General features: G+C 40.7%; 2 protein-coding genes across 10 annotated transcripts; one reads left to right on the top strand and one right to left on the bottom strand.

Moving 5' to 3' along the window:
- Nucleotides 1-1936: 1936 nt before the first annotated feature.
- CBX3 (chromobox 3) lies at nt 1937-13808 on the bottom strand. Of its 4 annotated transcripts, none has more exons than XM_082284034.1 (6): nt 13629-13688; nt 11175-11225; nt 7289-7431; nt 5595-5760; nt 4129-4223; nt 1937-2583 (listed from the first exon to the last, which is right to left on the bottom strand). In XM_082284034.1, exons 2-6 carry the CDS (start codon nt 11196-11198, stop codon nt 2457-2459), a joined length of 555 nt encoding a protein of 184 aa, XP_082140160.1. In that variant the 5' UTR covers nt 11199-11225; nt 13629-13688; the 3' UTR covers nt 1937-2456. The 4 variants fall into 4 exon arrangements, with proteins under 4 accessions (XP_082140160.1, XP_082140159.1, XP_082140161.1 ...); XM_082284033.1 differs by lacking the exon at nt 13629-13688 and adding an exon at nt 12749-12883; XM_082284035.1 differs by lacking the exon at nt 11175-11225 and having other exon boundaries at nt 13629-13808.
- On the top strand, nt 12940-26789 carry HNRNPA2B1 (heterogeneous nuclear ribonucleoprotein A2/B1). Of its 6 annotated transcripts, XR_014226521.1 has the most exons (12): nt 12940-13143; nt 18276-18386; nt 19329-19475; nt 20731-20941; nt 21233-21334; nt 21424-21513; nt 22008-22070; nt 22522-22641; nt 22908-23030; nt 24077-24159; nt 25484-25614; nt 26444-26789. XR_014226521.1 is itself a non-coding variant. In XM_082283981.1 (11 exons), the coding sequence occupies exons 1-10, from the start codon at nt 13114-13116 to the stop codon at nt 24136-24138; spliced, it is 1059 nt and encodes a 352-aa protein (XP_082140107.1). In that variant the 5' UTR covers nt 12940-13113; the 3' UTR covers nt 24139-24159; nt 26444-26789. The 6 variants fall into 6 exon arrangements, 5 of the variants coding, with proteins under 5 accessions (XP_082140107.1, XP_082140106.1, XP_082140105.1 ...); XM_082283981.1 differs by lacking the exon at nt 25484-25614; XM_082283980.1 differs by lacking the exon at nt 26444-26789 and having other exon boundaries at nt 25484-25648.

Raw genomic sequence — 26789 nt, 5'->3', positions numbered from 1 at the left:
TGCAACTTGTACAGTAACAGTTTTAAGACTCTTTACAAAGCACTCCATACTGAAGAAACTGGCAGGAGAACACAAGCTGCTTTGGAATTCCTCTTTAGCCCATGTGTTTCTCAAGCTACTGGATAAAAAAGCAAGGATTTCAGAATTCTATATACTAGGTTTATAAATATTTCTATTATAGGCCTCCCAAAAATTAAGCCATGAACTCTGTAGAAGGCTTACACATGTGACAAAGTTGGGGCGATTTGTCTAACGAACAGGCAAGAGAGGTTAGTTAAATGCTGAAATTATCGTTATCCGGTGCAAGGGAGCCCCACGTTAACAGGGATATCAGATTTTTCCTAGAGCCACAATAGGTAAGAGACTGAATTCTGCCCAAAACCAGTAATAAAAAATCTTTAGGAAAAAGTTCACATAGCAAGTTTAGCCACTGCTGTTTAAAGATAAGTAGGTGTTCTACGGTGACAGGTTTTGTTTCACAATATAAATGGCTTTTGAAACTATGGAAGCGACAAATAATCACAGCAATGATTTGTGAAACAGTATCAAAAGAACATCAAGCACAGACTGGATTCCTTCACTCTTCAGGCTATGCACACCGTCTTAGGGTTTCCAGGAACATCCATCTTTTTTTTATCTTCTAACAGTACATAACCAGGCAATCCCAACTGTCTCACCTTTGAGAAGGGCCATGAAGATGATCAGAGGGTTGTAGCACCTCTCCTGTGAAGACAGGCTGAGAGAGTTGGGATTGTTAAGCCTGGAGAAGAGAAGGCTCCAGTGAGACCTTAGAACACCTTCCAGGACCTAAAGGAGGCTTACTACAAGGCTGGAGAGGAATTACAAAGGCATTTAGTGCCAGGACAAGGAGAAATGGCTTCCACCTGAGAGTAGGGTTAGATATTATAGGAAGAAATTTTTATCTTTGAGGGTGGTGAGGCACTGGAACAGGTTAGGTTGCCCAGAGAAGCTGCTGACAACCCATCCCTGGAAGTGTTCAAGGCCAGGTTGGCTGGGGCTCTGAGCAACCTGGTCTAGTGAAAGGTGTCCCTGCACATGGCAGGCAGGTTGGAACTGGATGATCTTTAAGGTCCCTTTCAATCCAAACCACTCTATGATTATATTGACACTGACAACATACTACAGGATTATATTTTTTAGTCAAAACTCTAAGTTTAATTCTGAAATAATCTTGGCCATTGACATATAAGCACAGCTTAAGGCAAACTATGCTATGGTAGTCAAAGCACAAATAAAAGGCATGTAGATAAAAGCAAGTGAAAAGATGAATAGCAACTTTACTCTTCCTGAGTTCCCCACCCTTCACTTCTGCCCTTCTGAAGGCATTCTCCAAGCAGCTGATTATAGGACTAATTTCAAAATTCAATCTGAAATAGAAAGCAAGTCTTTTGTTCCAAGTATATGACTTAAGTGTCTTCATTTAAATATTCCACTTTAAAGGCTGAGCTATGGAAGTATTCTTCAGGCAATGGCCTGAAGAATAATTCCATCTAAACCAGCCCTAAGTACACTATAGCCTCTTATTAAGACATGAAATTAAAGCAAAGGCTAATATTGTCAACACACATCAAATATTTCCTAGTATGCCTGCAGAGGCTTCTTGGCCTTGTGACCAACTGTTACACCCAAGCCATGTGGTTGCCATCTGTGACTTATAGGAGTACCCAAAGCATATTCATTTTACAGAACCTTCCTAACTGAAAAAAACCCCATGTCTCAGGCAGTATTCACAAAAACCCCCAACTTATAATCAAAGCCTGGTACTTGTCCAGTATTGTGGTAAGAGTAGCAGTGGGGTAATAATCAACCTACCCCCCAAAAAACCAACTTACAGTTAAATATTTATTACAAATTGAGTTTAACATATCAAAAGTTGAGAAATACCCCGCTTCAAAAGAGTCACAGCCTATCAGTATAAAGGAAGAATATAAAACTATTTTATTGACCACTGTTCACCAGTATTTACAATAAAGTAAACAATATACAGTCTGATAACATTCAAATTACTACAAAGTTAGTTTTCACCTGGTCTTCTTAAGACCAAGTGATCCCAAATACTAAAAAGAATGACCCTACAGGTTTAAAGGGCTAGGTTTGGGTAAAGAAGATACATGCACATCAATAGTATAGAAGACTACAAAACATCTGTGAGTTTGTTTAGACATTCATTATGATTCCGTAATAACTATGGAAGTTCATCAATGTTTTATAAAAGCTTTTACCTAATATGGAGGAAGTAGTAGTATCAAATGCTCTCTTGTGATAAATGAAACAAGTTGCAGAAAGCTTTTATTTACTTGCTGTTGATGCAAAACATACTACTTCAAAAAAATATCAAATTTGAAACTTGTTAGAATGTATGCTTCTCACATTGCTAATAAATCAAATTTCGGGTTTTAATATTCTTATATATAAAAAAAAAGCAATGCAAACAATTATTGTGCTTCATCTTCTGGGCATGAATGCCAAGTTAGCCGTTCTTCATAAAAAGCGATTACAATCTGAGGACACTTCACGTTAGCTTCTTTGGCCAGCACCAGATCTGCCTCATCAGAGTCTTTCCTGATGTAGAAGAGAGCAGGATTTAAGAAGATGAATAATCAGTATTTCAGAACATTTAGCAGCTCTTGCTAAGTCCTAAGTTCTGAAAAGAATGTCAGCTAGAAATCAGTTTCCAGTATACCTTTCACTAAAGCTACCAAGACTTTCCATATTAATGGTAATGACAAGGTTTCATAGCTCCATTGCTCTTCCCTTCCTATATTTTTTACTGTTTGAAAGGAAAATGCTATTGAAAGGGAACCAGCTACAAGGTTACATACTGCAGTATGCAATGAAACAAGTAAAATTTGGTTAATTTTGTCTTTTAAAGGCTAATCAAAACTTCAAAGTAAGACTTAAAAATCAATAGGATGAATCTTAAGAACTGGTACTTACATGCAAATTATGTTTACTGTTTATGCAAGTAACTTCCTGTATTTCATATTGTTATTCTTGATGCTGTCTTGGGGTAACAAATCACGCTTGCCAGTCTGACATGCTTCAGATTCCATTTTAAAGTGTATGCTGCCTTGACAAGTCAGCTTTGTGCATACAAACTCGTATCTACGTTTGTCAACGACCAATTATGAAAAACTAATCAGCTGCAACTAACTAAACAAAAAAAAAGAAGTCCTCTGTTTGATTTTGCCAATGATCCCTATAGAAATTCAAATACTCATGATCTTTGTTTTGCAACTTTTCTAAGCTTCCCCTAAAATTTACAGAGAATTTGAGAAGGCAGAAGGGAGACAATCTCCTACAACACTCATCTTCAGCAGTCTAGGCACATCCCAAGACAAATCATGTCTCAGGAGATCACTCATTTTGACTCCATTCTGCAAATCTGCCCTTCTCAAAGGCTGTGGAAAGCCATCCTTCTTCTTATCCCACCACCTTAAGAAATCTGACTCCCAGCAAATGTCAATTCAAACTCTTGATTTCTCAACACTGGGAGGAAGCACTAATTTTATCCCATTTGTTCACATGGCAAGAAATCCTTTTCCCAACACTGCAGCTAATGAAGCTGGTCCCCACCTACCCTCCCAACAACACAAACTCCCCACATCACTCTCCCCTCTTACTAGCCCATAAGGTCAAGCCTCTCCATATTGTTTATTTTTCATCTCCACCTCTGCTTTCTTCCCTAGTTGCTTCCAATTTCACTTTGTTGCATGCAGAACAGCTGGCACTCTGCTTGGTTAAATGGTTGGCTATCCAGCAGCTGGCTTCTGCTTATTGAAACATGTAAAGCTGGATTTCTGCCTGCCATTCTCTCAGCAAGAGCATTACCAAGATCCAGTTTTTCCATACAAATGCCAATTTCCCCCTATTTTATCAGAAATTACCTTTCAAAGTAAAACTGAACCAACAGAAATGAAAGATATTTTGGGTTTTGAAGGAAGAGGGATTAAATCCTAACTGAATATATAAAGCTTGTCTTTCTAAGAAAACAATAAGGAGAGCACCAGTTTCTCTGTCTTACCCCTGAAATGAAGTTATCTCTTTAGCCTAAGTGCAGCTGCCTCCCCTCCCTTCATGAACAAGGACTGTGGATATAAGACTTACCATTTCATGAGGAACATAAGCTCTCCACTGCTATCCGTAGCCCCAATTATCCGCTCAGGATCAAGACCCCTTGCAAACCCTCTTGGTTTATCAACCTATTAAGTTAGAAGATGATTATCTAGTTTAAGACAAAATTCTATTTTGGTACTAGATACATAAATTTTTGTACATACATGTATGTGTGTGTATCAGAATGAAAAAAAATAGCCTTAAAACCCCATCAAATCTGTAATTACGTATTATTGTCTGAATATGACATTGATTTTTTCATGATGGATTTTCAGGCCAAGTCATTCAGATGTAGGGTAATAATAAAGGATTTTATATCCATGTTTCCAGCATTTATTTCTGAAACACGATAGATGTAACAAATGGTCTAAAATCATTTTACTAGATAAAGAACCAAGCATGGTCAGTAAAAGTAACAAAAGCAGCAAAGTAAAAATGCACGCCTGGAAGTGGAAAAAACACATCCTTTCCAGCAAAACAACAGGTTTGGGTTGACTAAGCTAACAATGAAACTGCACCCTTGGGGAACACCTCAACTCTTCTAGGTTCACTGAGATCACACTGGTGACAAAGAATATCACAACTATTTCCTGTATTAGCTTCTTTTTAGGTTCACAATATCCTTTTAGAGACAGTGGCCACTATTGTACCAGATGAAGCTGAACAACTGACTCCATACAGAAAGCAAAATATTCTTTGTGTTATTCATTAACTATTCTTTCTGATGCCTTCCAACCTTTTTGACAGTAACCACATGTCCAACTGCTGTCTTCAGTACATGAAAATGGTTGGCAGTGTCAGTGGTTTCAAACTGCTAGTCTGAAAGTTTATGGAAGAAAATGTGAACTGTTGAAGACATTACTATGTGTGCATTACTCTGTACTTATCAGCACTAAATGCGTCAAGTTGTTCACTCATTTAAACTGAAGGAGAAATTCAGACCTCTCAGGAAAGGTAGGCTTTCTTCATTCACCCTTTCTACTCCTCCACCATCATGTCTGGTCCTAGTAAAAGTAACTGATTGGTTTTCACATTTTGCCACCTTGCCACTCACCTATTCAAAATCATATACTAAATACGAAAGCCAAACCAGAACTTCATCTTTGTTCCATTCATGTTCCATCCATTTCTCAAATATAAACTGATCACCTAATACCATTAATTAATAACTCTTAACCAGTCCTACTTTCAATTCTTCAGTGAGTGTTATGGGACAATGTAAGAACTTTTAATCATCATGTCAGTCAATCATCCTTCACTTACCATTTGGACAGTCTCATTAACCACAATGAATATATACCCGTTTTTTAACCACAGATCCAGATGCTATGCAATTTTTACATTTTTAAATCAGTGTTCAGTCTCATTCTCAAAGTCAACATATGTTTTTTGGAGGGATGGAGAGGTAGGGAAGAGATGCAGGGAAACAAAAACTTAATACGTGAACATATACTTACAGAATCACGCTTTTTCTTTGATTTACTATCATCAGATTCGCTATCTGACAAAGATTTTCTTTTGGCACCATCTGTTTTTTCTTTACCAGCTTTCTGAGAGTTCAGAAAAGCTTCAATTAGCTCTGGACAATCTAAGTTCTCTTCAGGTTCCCATGTGTTGTCAGCACTGAAACATACACACATTTATGTAAAACTAGGTAAAGAAGAAAAATGTAAAACTAGCCCCATGGCTCTCCTTCATTTAAGCAAGTTAATTTTTGTCTCACTATATAAGGTAGGTTTATTAAACCCTAAGGATGTTTATCTTGCCATCTTTAATAGCCTTCATGTACTGCATTTGATGATTGGAAGAAGGACATTCCACTAGTATTGAGAAACAATGTTCTTAAACTGAAGATAACACAAAAAGCAGCTCTATGAACACCTATGTTCTCAGTGGAGTGTGAGAGTTAAGCAATCTGCACCCTCCCAAAACTTACCTGTACATTTAAACTGACTCACTTCCCTGGTTCCTCTAAAGATTGTCCATGTAAACAAACACTATGATATGAGCACTAAGACTTGCAGAGAACAGTGTACCCAGCAGTTATTACAAACAGCCTAATATATACATATATGTATTTTTAAGCTCTTAGATACGAAGAACACTCTCAAGTTGTCTCTGAGCAGTGCATGCAACTATACCTAGAACTATCTGCTTCCTTAGCTGACTGACTGCAGGAGCAAACAAACGTGGGCAGAGCTGGACACTGCGTATGTTTCAGTGAGTATGCATTTTGTTAACTAAAATTTTAAGAAGTCCATGAATGCTCTCCACAACCACTATGCACCTCACGCGCAAATACTGCCACAGCAGTACTGCACGAGCATGATACCTACGTATTATTTTCCAATACAATCCCTATTACTACAAGTTCAAATCAGACCCTCAAACGCTAAACATTGTGCTTTGTGCTTATGCACACATCACTACACATATTTCAGGTGCCAGAGTGCACAATGTTGCAATGCACTCACTTTGGGAGGTATACAAAATACCACCACTCCATACACAACCATTTATGCACAACTTCTAGGTGCATCATCTTCTTTCAGCTGGTAAAGCAAGCTGCCACAGAGTGTCACTGGGAGGAGACACTACTGCATTCCTTCTTAATCAACTTCTTAAGTCTACTGTAAAGTTTTCATGTACATACATAAATCCTGGGAAAGGCACTCAAAAATTCCTTTCAGGTATGCCTAATGAAGGTAACCATTCCACAGGCAAATTCAGTTAATTTGAGAACAGTTCAGGAAAATTAATAATAAGTGAACTATCTGCTTCAGAGCTGCCTGCAGTTGAAATCCCTGCATGATTTCTTACTCAGAAGTACCATTCATGCTGCTACATATGTAACAACTGTCAGTCTATCTTACCTTGATAGATATGGACACAAGCTCTACCAGAGTGGTAAAAGAACAATCACTAAGAACTTGGTAAAAGTCCTCGAATATTTTATACAGCGCAAACAATGAACTACATTATCTTCTATACTCGACTGTCCCACCTGACTATGCATTTATGGATGTCCTTCCCTCAAGGTTCTTTGGAGTGGATGCCCATCATCCAATCTCCTCTTTGCACAGTTGTTTCAAATCTATGATTAGTGTTTATCATTCTATCAGAAGAAGAAAAAGAAAGGGTAATGCCTTACTCTGTAAATCCTTTCCACTTCAAGTAGTATTCCACCTTTCCATTTACAACACGTCTGTCCAGGACTTTCTCCACAACAAATTCTTCAGGCTCTGCCTCTTCAACTTTTTTACCTTTGCCATTCTGTTTCTTTCCCATTTTGTGCTACAAAAGAAATTCAGAATGACATTATTCTTTTTTTTTTTTTTCCACTTTACACAGTTACTTCACTGGCTTACTAATACTAAAGCCAGAAGCTCAGACTCCTTTTACGTTAGTGCATGTGGTCACGTAACCTGAGCAAGACATGTTAATGTTTTGGGATTTTTTCAGTTGTTTAATGAGATACCCAAGACCAGTTTTTAAAAACGTTTAAAAAAAATTTTAAACAAATTTTTGTCCACATACTCATCGACTATACTCCCCTTAAAAATTTAATTCTCAGTGCTACATGCTCGAAACACCAGGAAGCTTCTAAAAGTTAACTCTATGCCTGTGAAAAGGCAGAGGGCAAGGCAGAAGTAAAGAAAAGTAATAAGGTAACTGTGAAAATGCATAAAATAGAAAAGGGATGGTACTGAAAAAAAGGTGGTTTCTACTTTTTCCAAAAAAACCAAGGAGAAACTGATGGCAGCAAAGTTTATGTTGTATTGCTACAATAAGCAAAATACTCAACAATAACCCCCAACTATTGAACAGGACACATGCTAGGAACATTCCATTACTGCAGTCCCTTCTCATTCTTAGCCATGCACCCATGTGACTTACAAAGACATGTCACAAAGGTGCATAAATTTAAGACTGCTAAACTTAAGTACAGCTTATACTTAACACATAAATGGAATTTTGCTAACTTACAAAACTTTTAAAGTGTTTTAAAGTTTACATTTGATATTTCAAGTAATATTCTTTAAGGTCTTAAAACAAATATTACATCCACATCATCCTCAAGGCATTCCCAGTTTAATAAGGCACAATTAAATAGTAGTAGAAGGACACATTTCAGAATTTCCTTGTTTGTAATCTTAAAAAGGTTCAAACAAGCCTATCATGTTGTATCACATTTCTGGAGGACTGGCAGACCAAAAGCAGTTTGCTTGCCATTTTGGACTGCACCTCCTAAGGAAATTGTTAAGTGGCAGCCATCAACTAAATATTAAGCTCCTAAAACAGAGTTATGCAGCACCCTAAATCAAAGTGGACAGAACTAATTCCTCACTAAAGCACTTCCTATACAACAGAAAACAGACGAGCAAATATCATGAAGCACCTCTATTTGCTTGATAGCCATTCTCTAGTCCTCTCTAACTTTGAAATTTTCAAACTTTTGGACTCAGTAGAATTTTGTCTTGATGTGGTGAAAGGTAAAAAAAAAAAAAAGTATGTTAGAACAAAAACTGTCTTCTTTTAGTAAACTGAAGACTGGAAGATGATTCTCTTGCCAAAGCCCTGTCTTTGTACCCCTTATTTTTTGTAATTAATTTTGCCCTCCCTCCCCAAACTACTTTAGTCTTTACGGTTAGCAACCCATAAATTGAAGGTTCAAACAACAAAAAGGAGAAACGGTTTCTAGTTTCTCATTTAAACAGCAAGTTTCTGTATATATCTCACATGGCAATCGTTTTGATTTGAGAGCATAGAAGAGAGAACAGAGCATGTATTTCCAATTAGATTTTAAGTGCCTGCATATCCCAGGTATATTTTGACCACAGCATTCATATCTGAAAAGTGTAAACTTAAGCACATTGGCTTTTTTTGCCTCCACAGGAAAAAGAATGCAAGACTGATATTGAAGAGAAATACAACATGAAGATGTCCAAGGCTTCTATGAGGGCAGCTTCTTTCAAAAAATGGAAGTGTGAAATAGAAAGGGGTAGATATGAGGAAAATAAACAAACAACAGAAGTAGCAGAGGGAAAAACAACAACACAGGAAAAGACAGACTCACTATACCATAGTAATAACATTATAATTACTGGTGATGAGGCAAGCAGGCTACAAGTGGGGAACATCTCCATCTGTATTCTCCGTTGGACTAAAATTCTTTGATTCAATGGAAGACTGTTTTCTGGTACTCTTTTCGGCTTCACTAATTCTTGTCACTTAAAGATCAATGTTTTGGATTTCTGTATCAAAGCAACAATTTGTTTTTTTACTTTCTAAGACTTAAGTATCTTAAGTATCTTCCACAGAGGAAAATTAAATGTCATGGGGGTCTGTATTTATTTCTTGAAGTGCAGTAAGAAATAGCAAAATCAAGAGTATGCTGCTTCTGTTTTAAATATTATAGATTTAATTAGGTCTCATGCATCAGCACTGCTCTTCAAACTCTTGAGCCTATTAAAATAATACTTGATTGCAGAGCCTGCAGAAATACTGAACATGTTAAAAACCTGTACATTCTGAGATTATACATGCCCATGCAAATCTCAGCCCACAAGTGAATTGTGATATCTGACTGAAGTTAAAGCGTTCTAAATGTCCACTTGACCCCCGAAGCTCTCTTTCTCTAGGGTTGCATGTTGAAAGCTGTAACTTGGGCATTCGATCATTGAAGGCTCACGTATAGCTCATTTCTTTTTCTGCATTCAGAAGTCACATATAACAGATGCAGATCTATGGATAATCACTCTTTCTTTGAGGGGCAAGGTTCAAATACTGATGTGACACTTTGGTGTAGAATTTTACTATACAGGAGGTAAGAAAATTGGAATTACAGCTCTAGAGCTACCCTATATCCCTTAACACATTTAGGTTTTGCATGCAAATACATAACGAAGCAGAATTAGTTATGGTTCCCATGGGAACCATAACTGATTTTCCTGACCTGTGCAGCAAAATTCTCAACAACATCAAAAGATTAAAAATACTGCATTCATAGATTTTTTCCTCTCTCCAAAGCACCCCCTCCCCAAGCTGGCTAACTCCTTCTCCAAATTAGGGATAAGTGGACAATCAATTACGAACAGAAAGTTCAGACATTCACCCTGGTGAAGTATTTTAAAACAGTACAACACAGAGGAAGCACTCCATTGCACTTCTAAGCCTGGAGTTAATACAAGTTTTTAATATATTTTGAGCTGAGTAAACCAGTAATCATTTCTGAAAATTTAAGAACAGGCCTTTTGAGCGTATTATAAACCAGTTGTTCTGCTATCGAAGTTTTGAATTGCGCACATATATTTTTTGCTTACTTCCCCATCTCAACCTCAGATATATCTCACATTATACTTCTACAGTTCTGTCTTTCATGAAACTATGTATCATTATTAGTTGAATTATAACCAGCAACCAACTGCCCTTAGGAGTCCATATTCTAATGTCAAGCAAAGCTTTAGAGGACTTGAGATCCATGAATGCATCATTAAAATGGTCCAGGAGGGGTTGACATCTGATAATCTCTGCTCCTATGAAATTCAAACAAACTGTTATTTGTTAAAAATCATTTCAAAAGGCATCTTAACTATGCCACATCATTTCTCAATAATGTTACTTTTCATCTGTAAAGACTGCCTTTTGTCAGGCAAATAGTTTTCTCCAAATACACTGGGAGAAATTAAATGAGTACATGATTTAGACTTTATTTTTTACATGTATGATGAATTACATGGTATGCTGAAAGGAGTCTAAAAAAATCCTTAGTGTTTTCTATTGTAGGACAGATGAAATAGTGCAGAGTCCTTTCACACTTTTTACCCAATAAGTTTCTCTTTAGAAATGGCAGATTTATTAAAACCAAAGACAATGTCCTTTCTAGTAGCCTTACTTTCTGGATCTGAAATTTTGGTCAGAATAATGCTGGGGAGGGGAGATGTGGATGTATCTTTTAAATGGAGATGCCAAGTTATAAGTTTGAAGAAAAATATGTTGATTAAATCCTTATATACTTTAGGTGTGCATGAACTTACCAATGTAGTTTTATTGGAGGCCATTTTTATTGCAGACTTGCAGAGCTTTTACTAGAAAAATGCATGACAATTAAAAGGAAGTTTGCATTACTCAAAGAAAGGCATCCCAAGACAAGCATGGTCCTTGTTCCAACCCCCATGTATTCATTGCATACAACATTTCTTATACGGATTAAATCCAGAACAAAAAGTAGGTTACTACTTTGTCCGGTATAACCCAGTAATGCACCATTAGGCTAGCCAGGATAAACTATACTGACAAGGTGGTATATAGGCTTGAAAAAAGGTTTTTCCCAAGGCCTTCAAAAGCATAGACATGTTTCTAGGGAAAAGGGGGAGGACCATCAGGGATGCTTATTTCCTTAAACCAAATAGAACAAGAGTTCAGATTCTAGCAGTTGAAGATATACCTAAGGTATATTAACTGCAAATCTGATGGGGAACAGATACATATTTGTGGTGTAATGAATCACCCATTATTCTTACATGGTAGCAAATTCTTACAAACAACAAATGTTTATCTTAATGCAACTGTAACGTTGCCTTCTGATTCTCAGGTTTGCAAGAGTTAAGGTCCTAGAGCAATATTAACTCAGCTAAAATGTACATACTACACATTTAACCTACGTAAATTACGTTGAACACAATCCATCCCCTTTTCCATGTCATTTCTCATACCGACCAGCTCCGTAGGCATGTACTATCCCCGCCCCGCAGTGAGCTATATAACTGTTAGAATTCCCCATATGCCTGGGTAAGGCAGAAAAGTCCTTTAAGGCCAGAAAACCTCCCGGCCTCAGCAATCCCGCCCAATCCTCCCCTGACACAGGAGGTGGATTTTGGCAGTCCCATGGGTGGTGGGGTAGGCGACGTGGGAGAAGGGCCGGGGCCAAGGCGCCAGTGCGGAGGGTCTTGCCTTGTGTCCCTCCGCTTGAAAGGTAGCAGAAAGGGGTAAAAAAAACCCCAAACCAACAAAACCAGTAACAAACCTCCCACCAGAAAAGAGGCAGCCCTGCGGAGGCCTGCTGCGGGCGGCTGCGCCTCGGGCCTGCGGCGGACGCACATGAGGCCGGCGGGGCCGCCCCGGGCGAGGTAACGGGGACGGAGGCCCCGGGCCGCTCCCGCCGCCAGTGACAGGGCCTCTTCCACGCCGTTTTCCCCCCGCCCCTCCACGTTTCCCCCAGGCCGGGCACACGCAGCGACCGCCGGCGGGCCGGCTTTGTCTGCCGCGCGGGTGCCGCTGCCCCCGCCCCCGGCGCTGCCCTCCCTTCCCGGGGCGACAGCGCCCGCGGGTCCGGGGGTCTCCCTCCCCGCGCGAGTGCCGAGGCCCCGACCCCCCGGCAGCCCCGCTCCGCCCGCCACCCCCCACCGCCAAGGAAGCGGGGGTGGGGAAGAAGCGGCGGTGGGGGGAGGCGGGCGGACTGCGCTCCGCATCTCCCCGCGGCGGCCCGCAGCGAGCCGCAGAGGAAAGGGGAGTCAGGGAAAGGGACTCGAGGGTGAGTGGGGTGAAAGGAGGCAGCTGCAGCGAGAGAAAAGAGAGGGAGAGAGAGAGAGAGAGAGAGAAGGATACAGACTTCAATGGTGCCCAGCGGCTTGGGTCTCCCGTCTCCTCCTCGCTCCCGCCCTGCGCGCACTGAGCGGCGGCGGCAGCAACAGCGACATCCGCGGGGGGCTGAGGCGGGGGGTGGGGGCAGGGAGGGAGAGAGAGAGGGAGGGCGGGAGGCGGAGGGCGGGGAGCGGCGCGGCGGCGGCTGGGCTGGGCTGGGCGAGCACTGCGCGCCGGCGGCTGTGACGGGGCAGAGCGCACGACGCCGCCGCCGCCTACGCGCGAGCCGCTACAACCTCCGACCGTCGTCGCCGCCGGCACAGGAGGGGGGCCAAGACGTCTCTCCAACGCGGGGCGAGCGCAGGACCGCGCCAGGCGTCCAAAAGAAGGAAGATGCCTCGCGGCGACAGGGAAAGCGACTGGGTAAGCCCGGGGAAGCGCAGCGGGCTGGCGGACCCCGGGCGCTGCAGCCGCCATCATGGCTGCCGATGCGAATGCGCGCCGGGCCGATGCTGCCCGCCGCCGTGGAGGGGGGCCCTCGGTCGGTGCGGTAGGGCGGCTCCCGGGCGCGGGGAGGGCGGGCGAGGAGCGCCGGAGTGGGTTTGAAGCTCGTTTGGAGGGACCCCCCTTGGAGCGCGGCCATTTCCCGCGTTGCGGCGGGGAGGCCCGGGCGTGAGCGAGGGGCGGGGGGAGGGAAGCGGGCTCGAAAAGCAGTGGGGCTCTGGGGCCTCAAAATTCATTCATAAGTGGGAAAAGGGGTCGGGGGAGTCGGCTGGGGAGGCTTCGCTGCAGGCGGGAGATCGCGGGTGGATCCGCGGTGAAGCTGAAAGGGAGGGGGAGCAGAGGGGGCGGGAAGAAAGGAGCCGCTCCAGCGCCATTTCCCTGGCGCGCGGGGCGGCAGCACTCACCCTTTGTCGCGGTGCGTGCAGGGCCGCCGGAGATAGAAAAAAGGAGGGCAGGGAGGGAGGGGATGAAGGAGGGGACGAGAACAGAGCGGCGGAGCGGGCGGCGCGGGGTAGAGCGGAACGGGCTGCGGTGAAGTCCGCCTCCCTTCGCGGGGCCCCGCGATGTGTCGCGCTTGTGCCAAAATCTGTGTACTTCTCACTTCCTCCTACCCGGGCGGAGGGGGAAGGGGGCCAGGGCGAGGTTTCGGGGTTGGCGCTATCCCCCGCTCGCTCCCTGCCATTACTGCAGGTGTGGGGGGCCGATGCGCGGCCGCCCCCGGTTGATACTAATGCCGAGGTTTGAGCCTTCGGGGCCTTTTGTCAATTTCCGGAAAAAACAAACAAGAAAGTGACACCGTGCCAGCGGCGTTCGAGGCCGCTTCGGCTGCGTTCGGGCACGTCTCGCGAGCCTCTCCGTTGTCGGAAAGTGCCGAGCGGGCTGAGGTAGTCGATGACTTGCTGCGTCTTTCTCTCCGGAAATTGCCGAGGTGGCGCCGAGCGCCATTTTCGTGTGCTGCGGCAGGTTCCGGAAATTACCGAAGCGAGCCGAATGGGCTGCCATGCCTGGTTCGGCTTTTTCCGGCGACTGTCGAAGCGGATAAGCTCGACGACTACGGCTCCTTCGGCTCATTTCGGAGACGGCCATTACTAACGGAGTCGGTGACTTTTCATTACATGATAAAAACACGTAGGGGCGTTATTCAGAACTGCAGCCCCTTTGGAGATACTTAAGCTCCAGATCCTGGCTTTTTTTTTTTTTTTTTTTTTTTAATTAATTAAAACTCGGAAGCGAGCCCGGACTGGAGAAGGAGGGCGCTAACACTACGCGGAGCTGAATTTCAAATTACGTAACAGCTCAGGCAGCCATTACCGACCGGTTGTACGGCACTCTCGGGCAGGAATACGTAAACCATGAAGAACATGGTACGTGGGATGGGAGGATTTAGAGTTTGCTTTTAAGGAGGGAGACGCGTTTGCTTGTGCAGACAGAGTGAATTTTTTCGGGGCTAGGAATTACAGGAACGCTTGAGTCGTCCGCGCAAGTCCGGGCGCCGCTGCCGGTTCGCAACATGGGGCGGATGCTGGATGTCTTTGCGCGGAGGAAGGTTCTGGAAGCGGCGGCTGGGGCTGGTGCGCAGCCGGGCAAGGCGGCGGAAGCTGCGGTAACCGTGCATGGTGGACAGCGCGTTCTTAAGCCCGTGGCCATGGGTGTTAGCTGCGCTGTTGCTGAGGTGGAGGAGGAGGGGGATTCGGAGCTCCGCGGGCCGGGGGCAGTCTTGGCCCCACGAGGCGTTGAGCGGCCGAGGCGGCGCTGCGGGTAATGGCGGTGGCGAGGGGGAGGGGTAAAATGGCGGCCTGGCCGAGACTCGCGACTGCGAGGGGGCAGTGGGGATCGCTCTGGGAGAGCGGGTAGGGCGGGGGCCAGCTGTAGTCGTCTAGTATTGGCGGGGGCGAGGAGTGCCGGAGAGGTCTTGGTACCGTGTGTGTAGGTGCACGCTAGAAGCGGTTTGCAGTGCTCTCCCTGGAGGCGGCGGCTGCTCCCGGGCGCCATTTTCCCCGCCCGGCTCGGGGCCGCGGTGTTCCCGCTGCCGCCACATGGCGGAGCCGGCGCGGCCGCTGCGTCCCGGCCGCTGCAGGCGGCGGGTGAGCAGCTGCTGAGGGATTGCAGAGCTCGGGAGTTCAGGGATCCCCGTCGCTTGTCTCCGTTAAACATTTTGTTACCCGGGTTCTTAATTCCGCGGTCAGCGTGGATTGTGTGTGCGCACGTTAGTGCTATATGAGACACCTTTCCTTGCTCCGGTAATGAATTTTCCAATAAAGGCTGTGCGTTTTCCAGTCCTTTCAAGTTGGTTTAAGCCCGTGAAGGAAAGCTTAAAATACGCACGGATGAAGATCCTACGGAGGTTGTAAAGATTTCTTCTGGCGCTCGGTTCCTGGATGTACTGTGGAAATCTTGAAAGAGGTGTTAACTTCCAGCTTTTATGTTGTGGCCCTTCGTGGCTATGAGGTGTCTGTGTCTTTACAAAAGAAAAGTATTTTCTTCAGGATTCTGGGAGGTACTGGCATGATGATAATTACTGTTATACATTTTATACCTTCAGCTCAAACTTCCGATGGGCAGAACTCTCTGGGCTCAGGTGGGACAGTTTAGTGTTAGGCTAACCAGAGCTTCTTGAAACTGACATATTTAAGACAAACAGCTTCTCCGGATCTGGAGATTGTTGTGCGCATTAGTGGAGCAGCATGTTTGTGCTGTTTTCGCACTGTGGTTTTCATTGAAGAACTGGTAATGAGTTTCATTACTGCTGTCTTCTGACGTGTGTGGTGCCTAGATGTTGTTCTGGGCATGACCCTAAATACGTCTATAAAATGCATTACTATTCTGTTCAACGTCTATTACTAATGTGTGTTATAATTTGTGTCATTGTTACAGCTGATAGATTCTGTTCTTCCCTTGCATTTCATTTACAGGTTTATAGCTTTTCAGGAGTAAACGTAACACCTATTGGAAAAATCCTACTTGCCTACTAAATTTTCTTGGTTCTCTTATTTTTGTTATAATGTACTTTATTAAATGCATGGCAAATGATAATACAGGGGAAAGTGTCTTTTGTGGGCCTATGAAACTGTAAGCAAGTGGTCCCTAATTCTCAAGCAGCAGAACTAAAGGGAGGATTTTTTTTTCAGTATTGTTGCTTAAAAATTTTTCTTTGCCAGCATACTCAAAATTAATAAATAATAGTATGGCATACAATGAACACACGATTTTTTTAGTACTGGTCTGGTATGCAGCATTCTTTGATTTGTTCCTTTTATGTGATGAGGTGAAGGGAAATGACTTAAAACACGTCTGCTGCTTTTAAAAACTTGTCTCATTTTGCCTGTCTGTGCAAGGAGGAGACAATACTAGCTTTCTTTGTGTTTCTAGAAGAAAAAAAAAAGCTAGATCCAACAGCAGATTCCAGGTATTTTCAAGAGAAATTGGAATTGATCAGTCTCAAACAGTATATATTTGGAGGGGGGAGGGGAGAAAGTTGACTTCCTTGTCAGACTGCAGTATGTCAAGCTGGTAATATGGAGGTGTATTTTGAAAAAAACTTGGTTGGTTACTGCCTACCCTAATTGTTTTCCTGTTACATGCATTTAGATCCAGGCCTGCCTTGGACAACTTCAGAAAACGTGTTGGTCTACACGTAAATTGGCTTAATAATTCTAAAAGCATATGTGCACTGAAGTATTTTGCTTGTTTTCTTAGTCTCATTGTTTTTCTGGTTTCCTTTTTGAATTTATCTTAATGCCTGTTGCACAGTTAATAATGCTGTGTTTGTCAGTTACACCTACTGGTGCAATGTTTGAATTGTATAAAATGCAACCACCACACTAAAAAAAAACACACAACCAATCACCCAAGCAGAATTTCTTGATTTTTAAAGTTAGTTACCAGTATAAAGCTGAAGTAATTGGGTTTGAGTTCTCTTGTCCCTAGCAGAACAGTTTGCTTGAAAACAACATTCTAAAATAATAAATTTGTGGAAGAGGACTACTTTTTAGTGCATTTTTTAATTGTTTGGCATGAAATTTTGACATGTATGGACTAGTGATATTATTATATTGTATATTTTCTACTGTATATAGAAAATGGCAATTAAGATGCCTGCTTTGTATAAAAAGTTACTATAAAAGTGTTTTGAACTGGTAGAAGTTGGAAGGTTGTCCTGCTTTAGTTTACCACTAAATCCAAAATAGTAAATGCAACGCCTAGTTACTGGTTTTGTTTTTTGTTGGGTTTGTTTGGGGTTTTTTATGATGCACTTGTCATTGCAAAAGAGATCTCTGCTGAACAAGTGCAGTGATAATTTCTCTGCAAGGAAATTAGGTCTTACTGGAAGCAAGATTTATATTAGTGGATATGAATACATATTATTCACATTTCTATTTTAAAGGGAATTATTTTAATATTGCTCGTTGAGAGTGTATGGGCTTGTTGCTAATTCAAATGGTGTGGGATCCCAGATTCATTTTACAGATGCTTGACTTTAATTTGTTTTAGTAATTATGGAGAAAATACTGATTGTTAATCTGTTTCAGAACACCTTTAGATGTATTTATTTTTACTCTTAATGCCTTAGATGAATAGTGTGGTAGTATTTATGTAAAACAGTTTAAGCCAGAATGGTTTTTGAAGATGAATGTTACCTGGGATAGACTGAGACAGTATGAATTAATTCATATTTTCTGTATTAAAAACAAACCCCAAAGTTCTCATTTTCTTTAAGAAGCATCTCATATAGGTTGTTGAGAGGAATATTCTGGAAGTCTTCAGGTGTGGTCTCTTGTTCTTGATATCTAGAGGGAGAGACAGGAAAAAGGGCTAAAATAAAAATTGTATTGTAAAAGTGGACCTGTAGAATTGCATAAAAGGTTAACTTTTTAAATAGGGTAGAATGTTTAGAAGAACCAGGTATTGTTTTGAAAATAAGTCTTACTGAAAGTTTTTGACACTTAGGAAAATCTTGGCTAGTATCTGCCAATATATAAATATCATTATATTTACTAATGCAGAAGAGGTGTTTTAAATTATATTAATGTAATCTTTTTTTTCTGTGGCAGAGGGAAAAGGAGCAGTTCCGCAAACTGTTTATTGGCGGCTTAAGCTTTGAAACCACAGAAGAAAGCTTGAGGAGTTACTATGAGCAATGGGGAAAGCTTACAGACTGTGTGGTAAGTTTAGCGTACTAATATGTACCAATGGCATGGGATATATAGGAATTTTAAATGGGGAGTTTGTTTTGTGGTTAACTTAGAGAAGACAGAATATTAAATTTTAATTGTACAGTTGGTTTATACACAGTTCAGTCCATTGTAGCAATGCATGCGTTTTTCTCTTGCAAATTTGACAGAGTTTGGGAGCATTCACAGTGTTTTCTGTAAAATGCTCCCAGATTATCTATAACCACTGATTTCAACAGTTCAACTGTGGTATCATTGGCTGTAGTGCATTAGGAAGTGCTTATACAGAGCGCTATTATATCTCTGTGGTTGGTAACATTTGGCAAAAAGCTGATATTGTGGTAAGCAGTAAGCAGCCTCAGTAAAGCTGGAAAAGGATGTCTGTCTCTGTGGTGTTTTCACAGAGCCATTAAGGTTAGCGGAAACCATTTAGGTCATCTACTCTTAACCCAGCACTGACAAGTTCATCACTAAACTATGTCCTTGAGTGCCACATCTGTGCGTGTCTTAAGTACTGACAGGGATGGTGGCTCTGCTAGACGTTCTCTGCTGAGTTTGTCTTGGGAGTAGTAAATACATATATTACATAACACAGATTTAAAGTGTGTGGTCTTCCTGAAGCTTAAAAGAAATTATGTGTATGGTTTTTTTTTTTTTTTTGCAAAAGCAAACATAAATATAAATGCACCTCACTGATCTAGCAGCATTTCTGAGTTAACTGAGTCCTGGAGGACAACAATGGTTTAAATTTCTTTGATCCCAAGCAGTGCCATCCATGTATTAAATCAGCAGTCTGCTACTTCACTATAATTGTGTTTTGAAATCAAATCAAGGAAAATGTAAGTTAAGCTTACACAGTTACTCCAAATACTGTTAGCAAAAAGCTTAACATGAGACAGGTATAAATGGTTTAAATGTGTTTATTGGTTTTAGGTAATGAGGGATCCTGCAAGCAAAAGATCAAGGGGGTTTGGTTTTGTAACATTCTCTTCCATGGCTGAAGTTGATGCAGCTATGGCTGCAAGACCTCACACGATTGATGGGAGGGTGGTTGAGCCTAAGAGAGCTGTGGCTAGAGAGGTAAGTATGGCTTTGAAAGCAGATGCTTCTCGTGCTTTGAAAAATACCTGTTTTGGTCAGACACTTTGTTTTTGTTTGAAATTGCCTGGGTTATATTACCTAATTAAAGGCCAAAGTTGGGGCACTATTTCCCACACTTCTGGTCTCTTAGATAAATGTCTGTTATTACAGTGAATTATTAGGTTATTCTGGTTGTGGAATTATATCTGCAAGGGACACATCTGAGGTTTGAAAACAGTGTTGTAGAAAACATGTTGAATACTGTAATTATGCAAAGTAACTCTTCTCTGGAATGGTTACAGTTACTAAGGCTCAAATTAATAAACTCCTGTCAGTCTCTCTGACTCTTCCAAGATGATCTTGGGGTATTTCTAAGAGGTATATAAAAACAGAGAATGTAGTGGGGAAACTTTTTTCCAGTGGTGATGTCCAGAATCATCTGTGGATTTGTGCTGATTTTAGCCCCAGGCATACTTGATTTCAATTTCAGGGTACGAATTAGGGGTATGTATACAGGAACAAGGTGAACCTGTAAGCCAGGTTACTGTGGCACTGAGGCACTTGAGGAGCAAGTGTGGATTATAAGGCAAGTTCTGTTCACCACATGGGAGCTCTGGGAGGCTTTACCAGATTAAGGTTGGACCAAGGTGTTTAATATTTGAACTGATAAATTGGAATTGAATGAGCTGTCCCAAAGGTATGGGGAAATGAAAATTGTAATCACAGGTACCCCTGTTAGCTACCCCGGTTTTCTTTCTATTCTCTGCAGAATGTAGGGTTGGTTAGCATTTTTAAAAAAGTAGTTGCAGCAGCACGTGTGCATACTGTCTGAAGGGGTTAAAGTGCATATCCTGAACTTGGTGAGGTTGAAGGACCTTGATACAAGTGGAATGTGTATTGATGCTGTTGGGGAATTGGGCAGAAGAAGCTAATGCATCTTTGTTTAAACAATTACAAGAATCATGCTCTAACTTAATAAATACTTGCAGTTCTTTCAAATGGCTGATTTGTGTTTTTTTCAGTGCTTTTAAGGCTTTGACATAAAGAGGAGAGGTAAAACCTCCAAGTAACCCTGTGTTACTTCCCTCCCAGAAGGCCCCCTACACAATCTTGCAAGGCCATGACTCATAAAAGGGCTGTCCCTCTGTGCTTGAAAAATCCTAGTTTATCTGAATTCTATTCCTGAAATCCTAGCAAAATAGTGCTTTGCCAAATTGTTTTTCTTTGTGCTAATTTAAAGAGTTCTTTTAAACAGGAATCTGGAAAACCTGGTGCTCATGTTACTGTGAAAAAACTATTTGTTGGTGGTATTAAAGAAGACACTGAAGAGCACCACCTTCGTGACTACTTTGAGGAATATGGAAAAATTGACACTATTGAAATCATTACTGACAGACAGTCTGGTAAAAAGAGAGGGTTTGGATTTGTTACATTTGATGACCATGATCCTGTGGATAAAATTGTATGTAAGTAATTTCACTCTTTCCTTTGATAATATTAATTCTTGCAGCCTTGGTGGTTGTGTAAAGCTAAACTTACAGATACTGGGATTAGTTGTGTGCCTGTATATTTGCTACGTCATAGGTTGCTGAATTGCGTGGGAACGTGTATTTCAAATAAGTATTGTCATCTTTGTTTAAAAATCATTTGGTATTTTGTGTTCTTCCATATTATTCAGAATGTGTATGGATTGGAAGTCTGATATCTGACTTGTTGCCAGTTAAATGCTGATAGCCTCTTACTTTGTATGGTTACAGTGCAGAAGTACCACACCATCAATGGCCATAACGCAGAAGTAAGGAAAGCTCTCTCTAGACAGGAAATGCAGGAGGTTCAAAATTCTAGGAGTGGGAGAGGAGGTAATGACAAGTAATGATTAACGGTTTGTGGTTGATTTTTGTGTTCGCTTTCCACAATCTTGCTACTTACAAATGTTGAACTGTTACAGGGAACTTCGGTTTTGGTGATGCTCGTGGAGGTGGTGGCAACTTTGGTCCAGGACCTGGCAGCAATTTCAGAGGGGGAGCTGGTAAGACAGGCATGTTTGTAGCATTTACATTTTTTACTTTATTAATACTGTCTTTCTGGTTCTGGATAACTTTGTATGCTCTAGTGCTGTTTAATTTAAATGCAGCTGTAGCAGTTGAAATAATTTTTGGGAAAAGTAATTCGCAAATGAAGTTGTGTTTTGGTTTTTTTGTTTTGGTTGTGTTTTTGTTTTGTTTTGTTTTGTTTTTTTAGCTTTTATTGAAAGCCAAAAGTGACCTAAACTGAATAACTTGTTAACATCAGAGATTGTCTGATTCTGTGCAGTACTTGCCTGACCTTTTAAAACTGGGTACTGTACAAATGCAAGAAGAGGAAAAATGTAGAGCAATGATTGGATGTTTCACTTCTGTTTTTCTGAAGTTAATTGTACATGTTCTTAATTGATAATTTCTGAGATTTAGTTCTTAGGGTCATAAGGGTTTGAGAATTTGCTGAGTTTGCTACAGGTAAATTGAAATCCTTTGGGTTGTTTTCTCCCAATAGATGGATATGGAAGTGGCCGTGGATTTGGTGATGGATATAACGGATATGGTGGAGGACCTGGAGGTTAGTTTGCTGTTGTGATGATGTATTTTTCTCTTGTAAGGGAACACTGCCATGTTTATATTAATTAACTGAGCCATTTTCTTGGCTTTAAGAAGCATACATGGTTCTTGGCTTATGTCAAACTTCCATATGGAAAACTATATGGTTATTCCTTGGACAACCATTCTTTTCTTTAAGATAGGAGTGGGTCTTAAATTTCTTGAAAAATGAAGATTTTAATTAAGCCTTTCAGTTGAGGTCTTTAGGCAGCTGAGTGGTGGGGTTTGGTCACAGTTCAGTTAGGGTGGGAGTTGGTATGTGCTTTAAAAAATACTGTTCATAGAAATTTCTTTACAAAACTACCTTTTTCTTTCTCTTTTTTCTTCTAAACAGAAAAAATATACTTAGTTTGTATATCATTTGAGTGCCCTCTATATTGAAAAGTTCATTTAAAGGGATTATGTTGTCACAGGTGGCAACTTTGGTGGCAGTCCTGGTTATGGAGGAGGAAGAGGAGGTTATGGTGGAGGAGGACCTGGATATGGCAACCAGGGTGGGGGCTATGGAGGTGGTTATGACAACTATGGAGGAGGTAATATTTGGGCTTAAAATGTTCAAGCATTTCAGTTACTGCAAGTCATTTGAGGCTGGGGGGAGGGGTGTTTGTAAATGTTGCCTAAGGAAGCTGTTGTTTTTCACGTAGTAGGAAATAAAATGAAAACGCCGTTTGGTGCATGCACTGCTGGAATACATATGTCATTTTGCACTTTATTTAGAATTTCTATAATGAGGTAACTTTGAGTGTTTGTATCCATTTTAGCTCATCTAGGTATTTCCACTTTTGTGTTGGTAATACAGGCAATTATGGAAGTGGAAACTATAATGATTTTGGGAACTACAACCAACAACCTTCAAATTATGGTCCGATGAAGAGTGGAAATTTTGGTGGCAGCAGGAACATGGGTGGACCATATGGTGGAGGTACTGTATATGTCCTGACTTTCCTTGTAGCCAGAGTGGGTGGGCTTCTAGATCTTCGGGGAAATGGAAGAGAAGATAAGACATGGGGTAACTGTTTTAAACTAAAAGAAATGTTAGACTGAGATCAGATATTAGGAAAAACTTTATTGTGAGGGTAATGAGGCACTGGAACAGGTTGCTCAGAGGGTGGTGTGGGTGTCCCATCCCTGGCAGTTTTCAAGGCAGGGTTAGACGGGGCTTTGAGCATTGTAGTCTAGTGAAAGATATCCCTGCCCATGGCAGAGGGGTTGGAACTAGATGACCTTGAAAGGTCCCTTCCAACCCATGTCATTCTGTATGATTCCAGGATGGATATGGTAGAAATTGGATAACTTCTGCAACAGATGGACTGCAGTGCCTGTGTTCTTTCTGCAAGTTGGCTTCAGTGTCTCATCTTGAGATTGTAAAGCTTGTCTCAGGGAAAATTTAATTATTTTTAAGCAATTAAAATATACTAAGTTTTTCCACAGTGTTTTGCAATTTCAAGTTGAAAGATTTTATTTCATGTTCTTTGCTGTCAGCTCACACTATTTGCGGAGAGTTTAATTACTTAATCTCTAGCATATTTGCTGGGACTTCTTTTTATCCTTCTTTTGTGTCATTTTTTTCTGACACTTCCTGCTTTTTGTTGTCTGAATGTTACTTAATATGGACTATAAAGCTTGTGAAATGGAAACTGAAACATGAAGCCCTTTTTTGTAAGGTTTATCATGCAAACAAAGTCAGCCCTCACAGGCTCAATCCAGCACAGTGCATCAAATTACGTGTGGCAGTGTTGAATATTCTAAGATTTCAGCAGGTAGTTGCTTCCTGTGGCACTCCTTGGAGGTTATTTAGAGGAAGACAGTGAAATGTTAGAAGTTTTTGTTGTATATGCTGTTGCTGGAAGTAAAGCAGATGTTAATCTTCGTTCAGTCAAGCTTTGGTTGATTGTTCCAGTCAAAAACATTCCTAGATTAAAAAAGTGTACTGATGGGACCATTCTGTTTCTTGTTCTGCAATTGCAGGAAACTATGGTCCAGGGGGCAGTGGAGGAAGTGGTGGATATGGAGGGAGGAGCCGTTACTGAGTTTCTTCAAGCATGCCATGGGTAAGTATGTTTATAAGTGTTAAAATTGCAGTGATTCTTGAGAGTAGCTGCAGGAGTTAAAAGCTTTTTAGGATATTATCTTTCCTTTAAAAAATGGTTAGATGAATAATTTCATAACCTATTTTTTTACTCTTTACTTCTGTTGAAACAGGCTTCACTGTATAAATAGGAGAGGATGAGAGCCCAGAGGTAACAGAACAGCTTCAGGTTATCGAAATAACAATGTTAAGGAAACACTTATCTCAGTCATGCATAAATATGCAGTGATATGGCAGAAGACACCAGAGCAGATGCAGAGAGCCATTTTGTGAATGGATTTGGATTATTTAATAACATTACCTTACTGTGGAGGAAGGATTGTAAAAATGCCTTTGAGACAGTTTCTTAGCTTTTTAATTGTTGTTTCTTTCTAGTGGTCTTTGTAAGTGTAGAAGCATTCCTTTGATAATGTTAAATTTGTAAGTTTCAGGTGACATGTGAAACCTTTTTTAAGATTTTTCTCAAAGTTTTGAAAAGCTTTTAGCCAGGATCATGGTGTAATAAGACATAACGTTTTCCTTTTAAAAATTTAAGTGCGTGTGTAGAGTTAAGAAGCTGTTGTACATTTATGATTTTAATAAAATAATTCTAAAGGAAATATTGTGTAATTTTAGATTTTTTTTTTAATACTGTAAAATAAGGCAAGGAGTGGGTAGTATAAGGTCCCACAAATAATACAAAGCTATTGTTGTACGTGTAAAATTTAATGCTGGTGAGAAAAAAGTATGTTGTCTGTAAATTACCAGGTTTAAAATATCTAGGTAACTTAAGGGGTATCTCTGCAAGGAGAAACACCTTTTTAGATTTTTTAGATGCTGCTTCTTCAATGGCAAGGAAAGGAAATACCCCCAGCAAGGTACTCTTCCAGGGACGCAGGTCTAGTACAAGAGAACTCTTGAGAACGTCACTAAAAGTTCAGCCAGTCTTAAAAAGCTGTGCTGTATCTCTGCAAAGCTTTAACTACGGTAGATTGTTTATAAGGATGGCAACGAAGGCTGAGGGTGTAGAGCAAAATAGTTCTAAGCTTCAGTTAAACTTCTTTAGGTAAGATCTTATTTACTTTTCCTTTCTTAATGTTTCAAAACCAAGAAACTAATAATGTATGACAGTATTCTTTCAGTATAGTGATTATCGTTATGTAGTTTAACATAGCAATCAATTGAGTTAACAATTACAAATTGAAAAGAAACTTGTGAATCCTGTTTTCTTGTATTATTAAATTTTTTTACAAAAAAAAATTGTTAATTTCAGCTACTTAACATATTTTTTTCCTACTGGAATCTAGCTATGATATGAACCCTGGACAAGCATAGACTGCTGCCACTGTACACTGCTACAGTTGAACAAATGAGACCTGCAAGTGTCCATTAGTAAAGCTTTGCAAGGGTTCCATCCCTGGTGTTGGTAGTTAAAATGGTAGGTCACAAGTTAATTAAATCATACAACTTTATTTTTGCATCCTGCAACATTTTCTTTTTTCTTGGGAGTCTATGCATTATGGTGGTTGCAAGGTAATGCAATGAAGGTAGTTCTGTGCTGTTGAAAATGAACTATGTTGTTATGTGTCTTGTCTGCTGTAATCTATTTTATATAACACATTTCATCCTGAAGGTTCCCAAGTAACTGTAGACTGTTTACGTGTAAGGAAAAATTGCACCACAGAATACATCTGCCTCTGTGAAGGAATGTGTCGTCCATTCTTTTAACAACTGCATAAGCAGTTCTTTAGGAGGGGAAGTGAAAACTTCAAATGAAACTGCAGGTGGTATTTCATAAGTGTACAATGTATTTATGTAAATTGGATTTGGCTAGAATGTTGAGGTTTCCACCATTTTTTATAGTTCTTGCAGCTAACAAACCTTAGTGCCAAATTTAGTCAGCCTTACTCTCACTGCATTGAATGTTTGCACCTCAAATTAATGGAAATTTATCAAGTAATGAATGAGTTACTCAGAGTAAGAGTGGCATACTCTACTAGATTTGGTTTTTAAATAAAAATCAACAAAACCTACCAAAAAAAAAAGGCAACCAAAAATGCCTTCATTTCAAAGTTCATTGCCTTTAAAAGGCTACCCATTGAAGAACGTGGACTCAGCTAACAAAAGTCCTGTTCCTTTTGTGTTAGACACACCAGTGAACTGCTTATACTTATTTTTTTTAAAAATGGCTGAAGTTCCCCTATTGGTAATTTGGTTTAGACATATGTGATAAACATCTTCAGATACACTTTTTTTTTCTTTGGCAGGAAGGTGCCATGCTGCAGGTAACTAATGAAGAAGTGGTCAACCACAGAAACGCTTCAAGAAATAAGAAATTCTGTATCATCAGAAAATAGTTGTTTTTGCTGCCTTCATTAAAAATCTAGAGGTTAAATGAATACTGATAAAACATCACAATTAGTACAGCTCCCTGTAATGATGGGTTTTTTAAAATTATAGTGATAATGTCTTGTAAACCTTTCGAATAAAATTCAGATTCGTTAGGAGAAACAAATCACTAATGTTAAAATAGCAAACATTCTGTGAGTAGAAAGTTTAACTACATATATTTATAACTTTCATAGCTTTAAAATAAAGTATTTTTATACCAAA

The sequence above is a fragment of the Coloeus monedula genome, assembly GCF_965178545.1.
Source record: "Coloeus monedula genome assembly, chromosome: 1".
NCBI lineage: Eukaryota > Metazoa > Chordata > Aves > Passeriformes > Corvidae > Coloeus > Coloeus monedula.
This window is presented reverse-complemented; position numbering and strand designations above follow the sequence as displayed.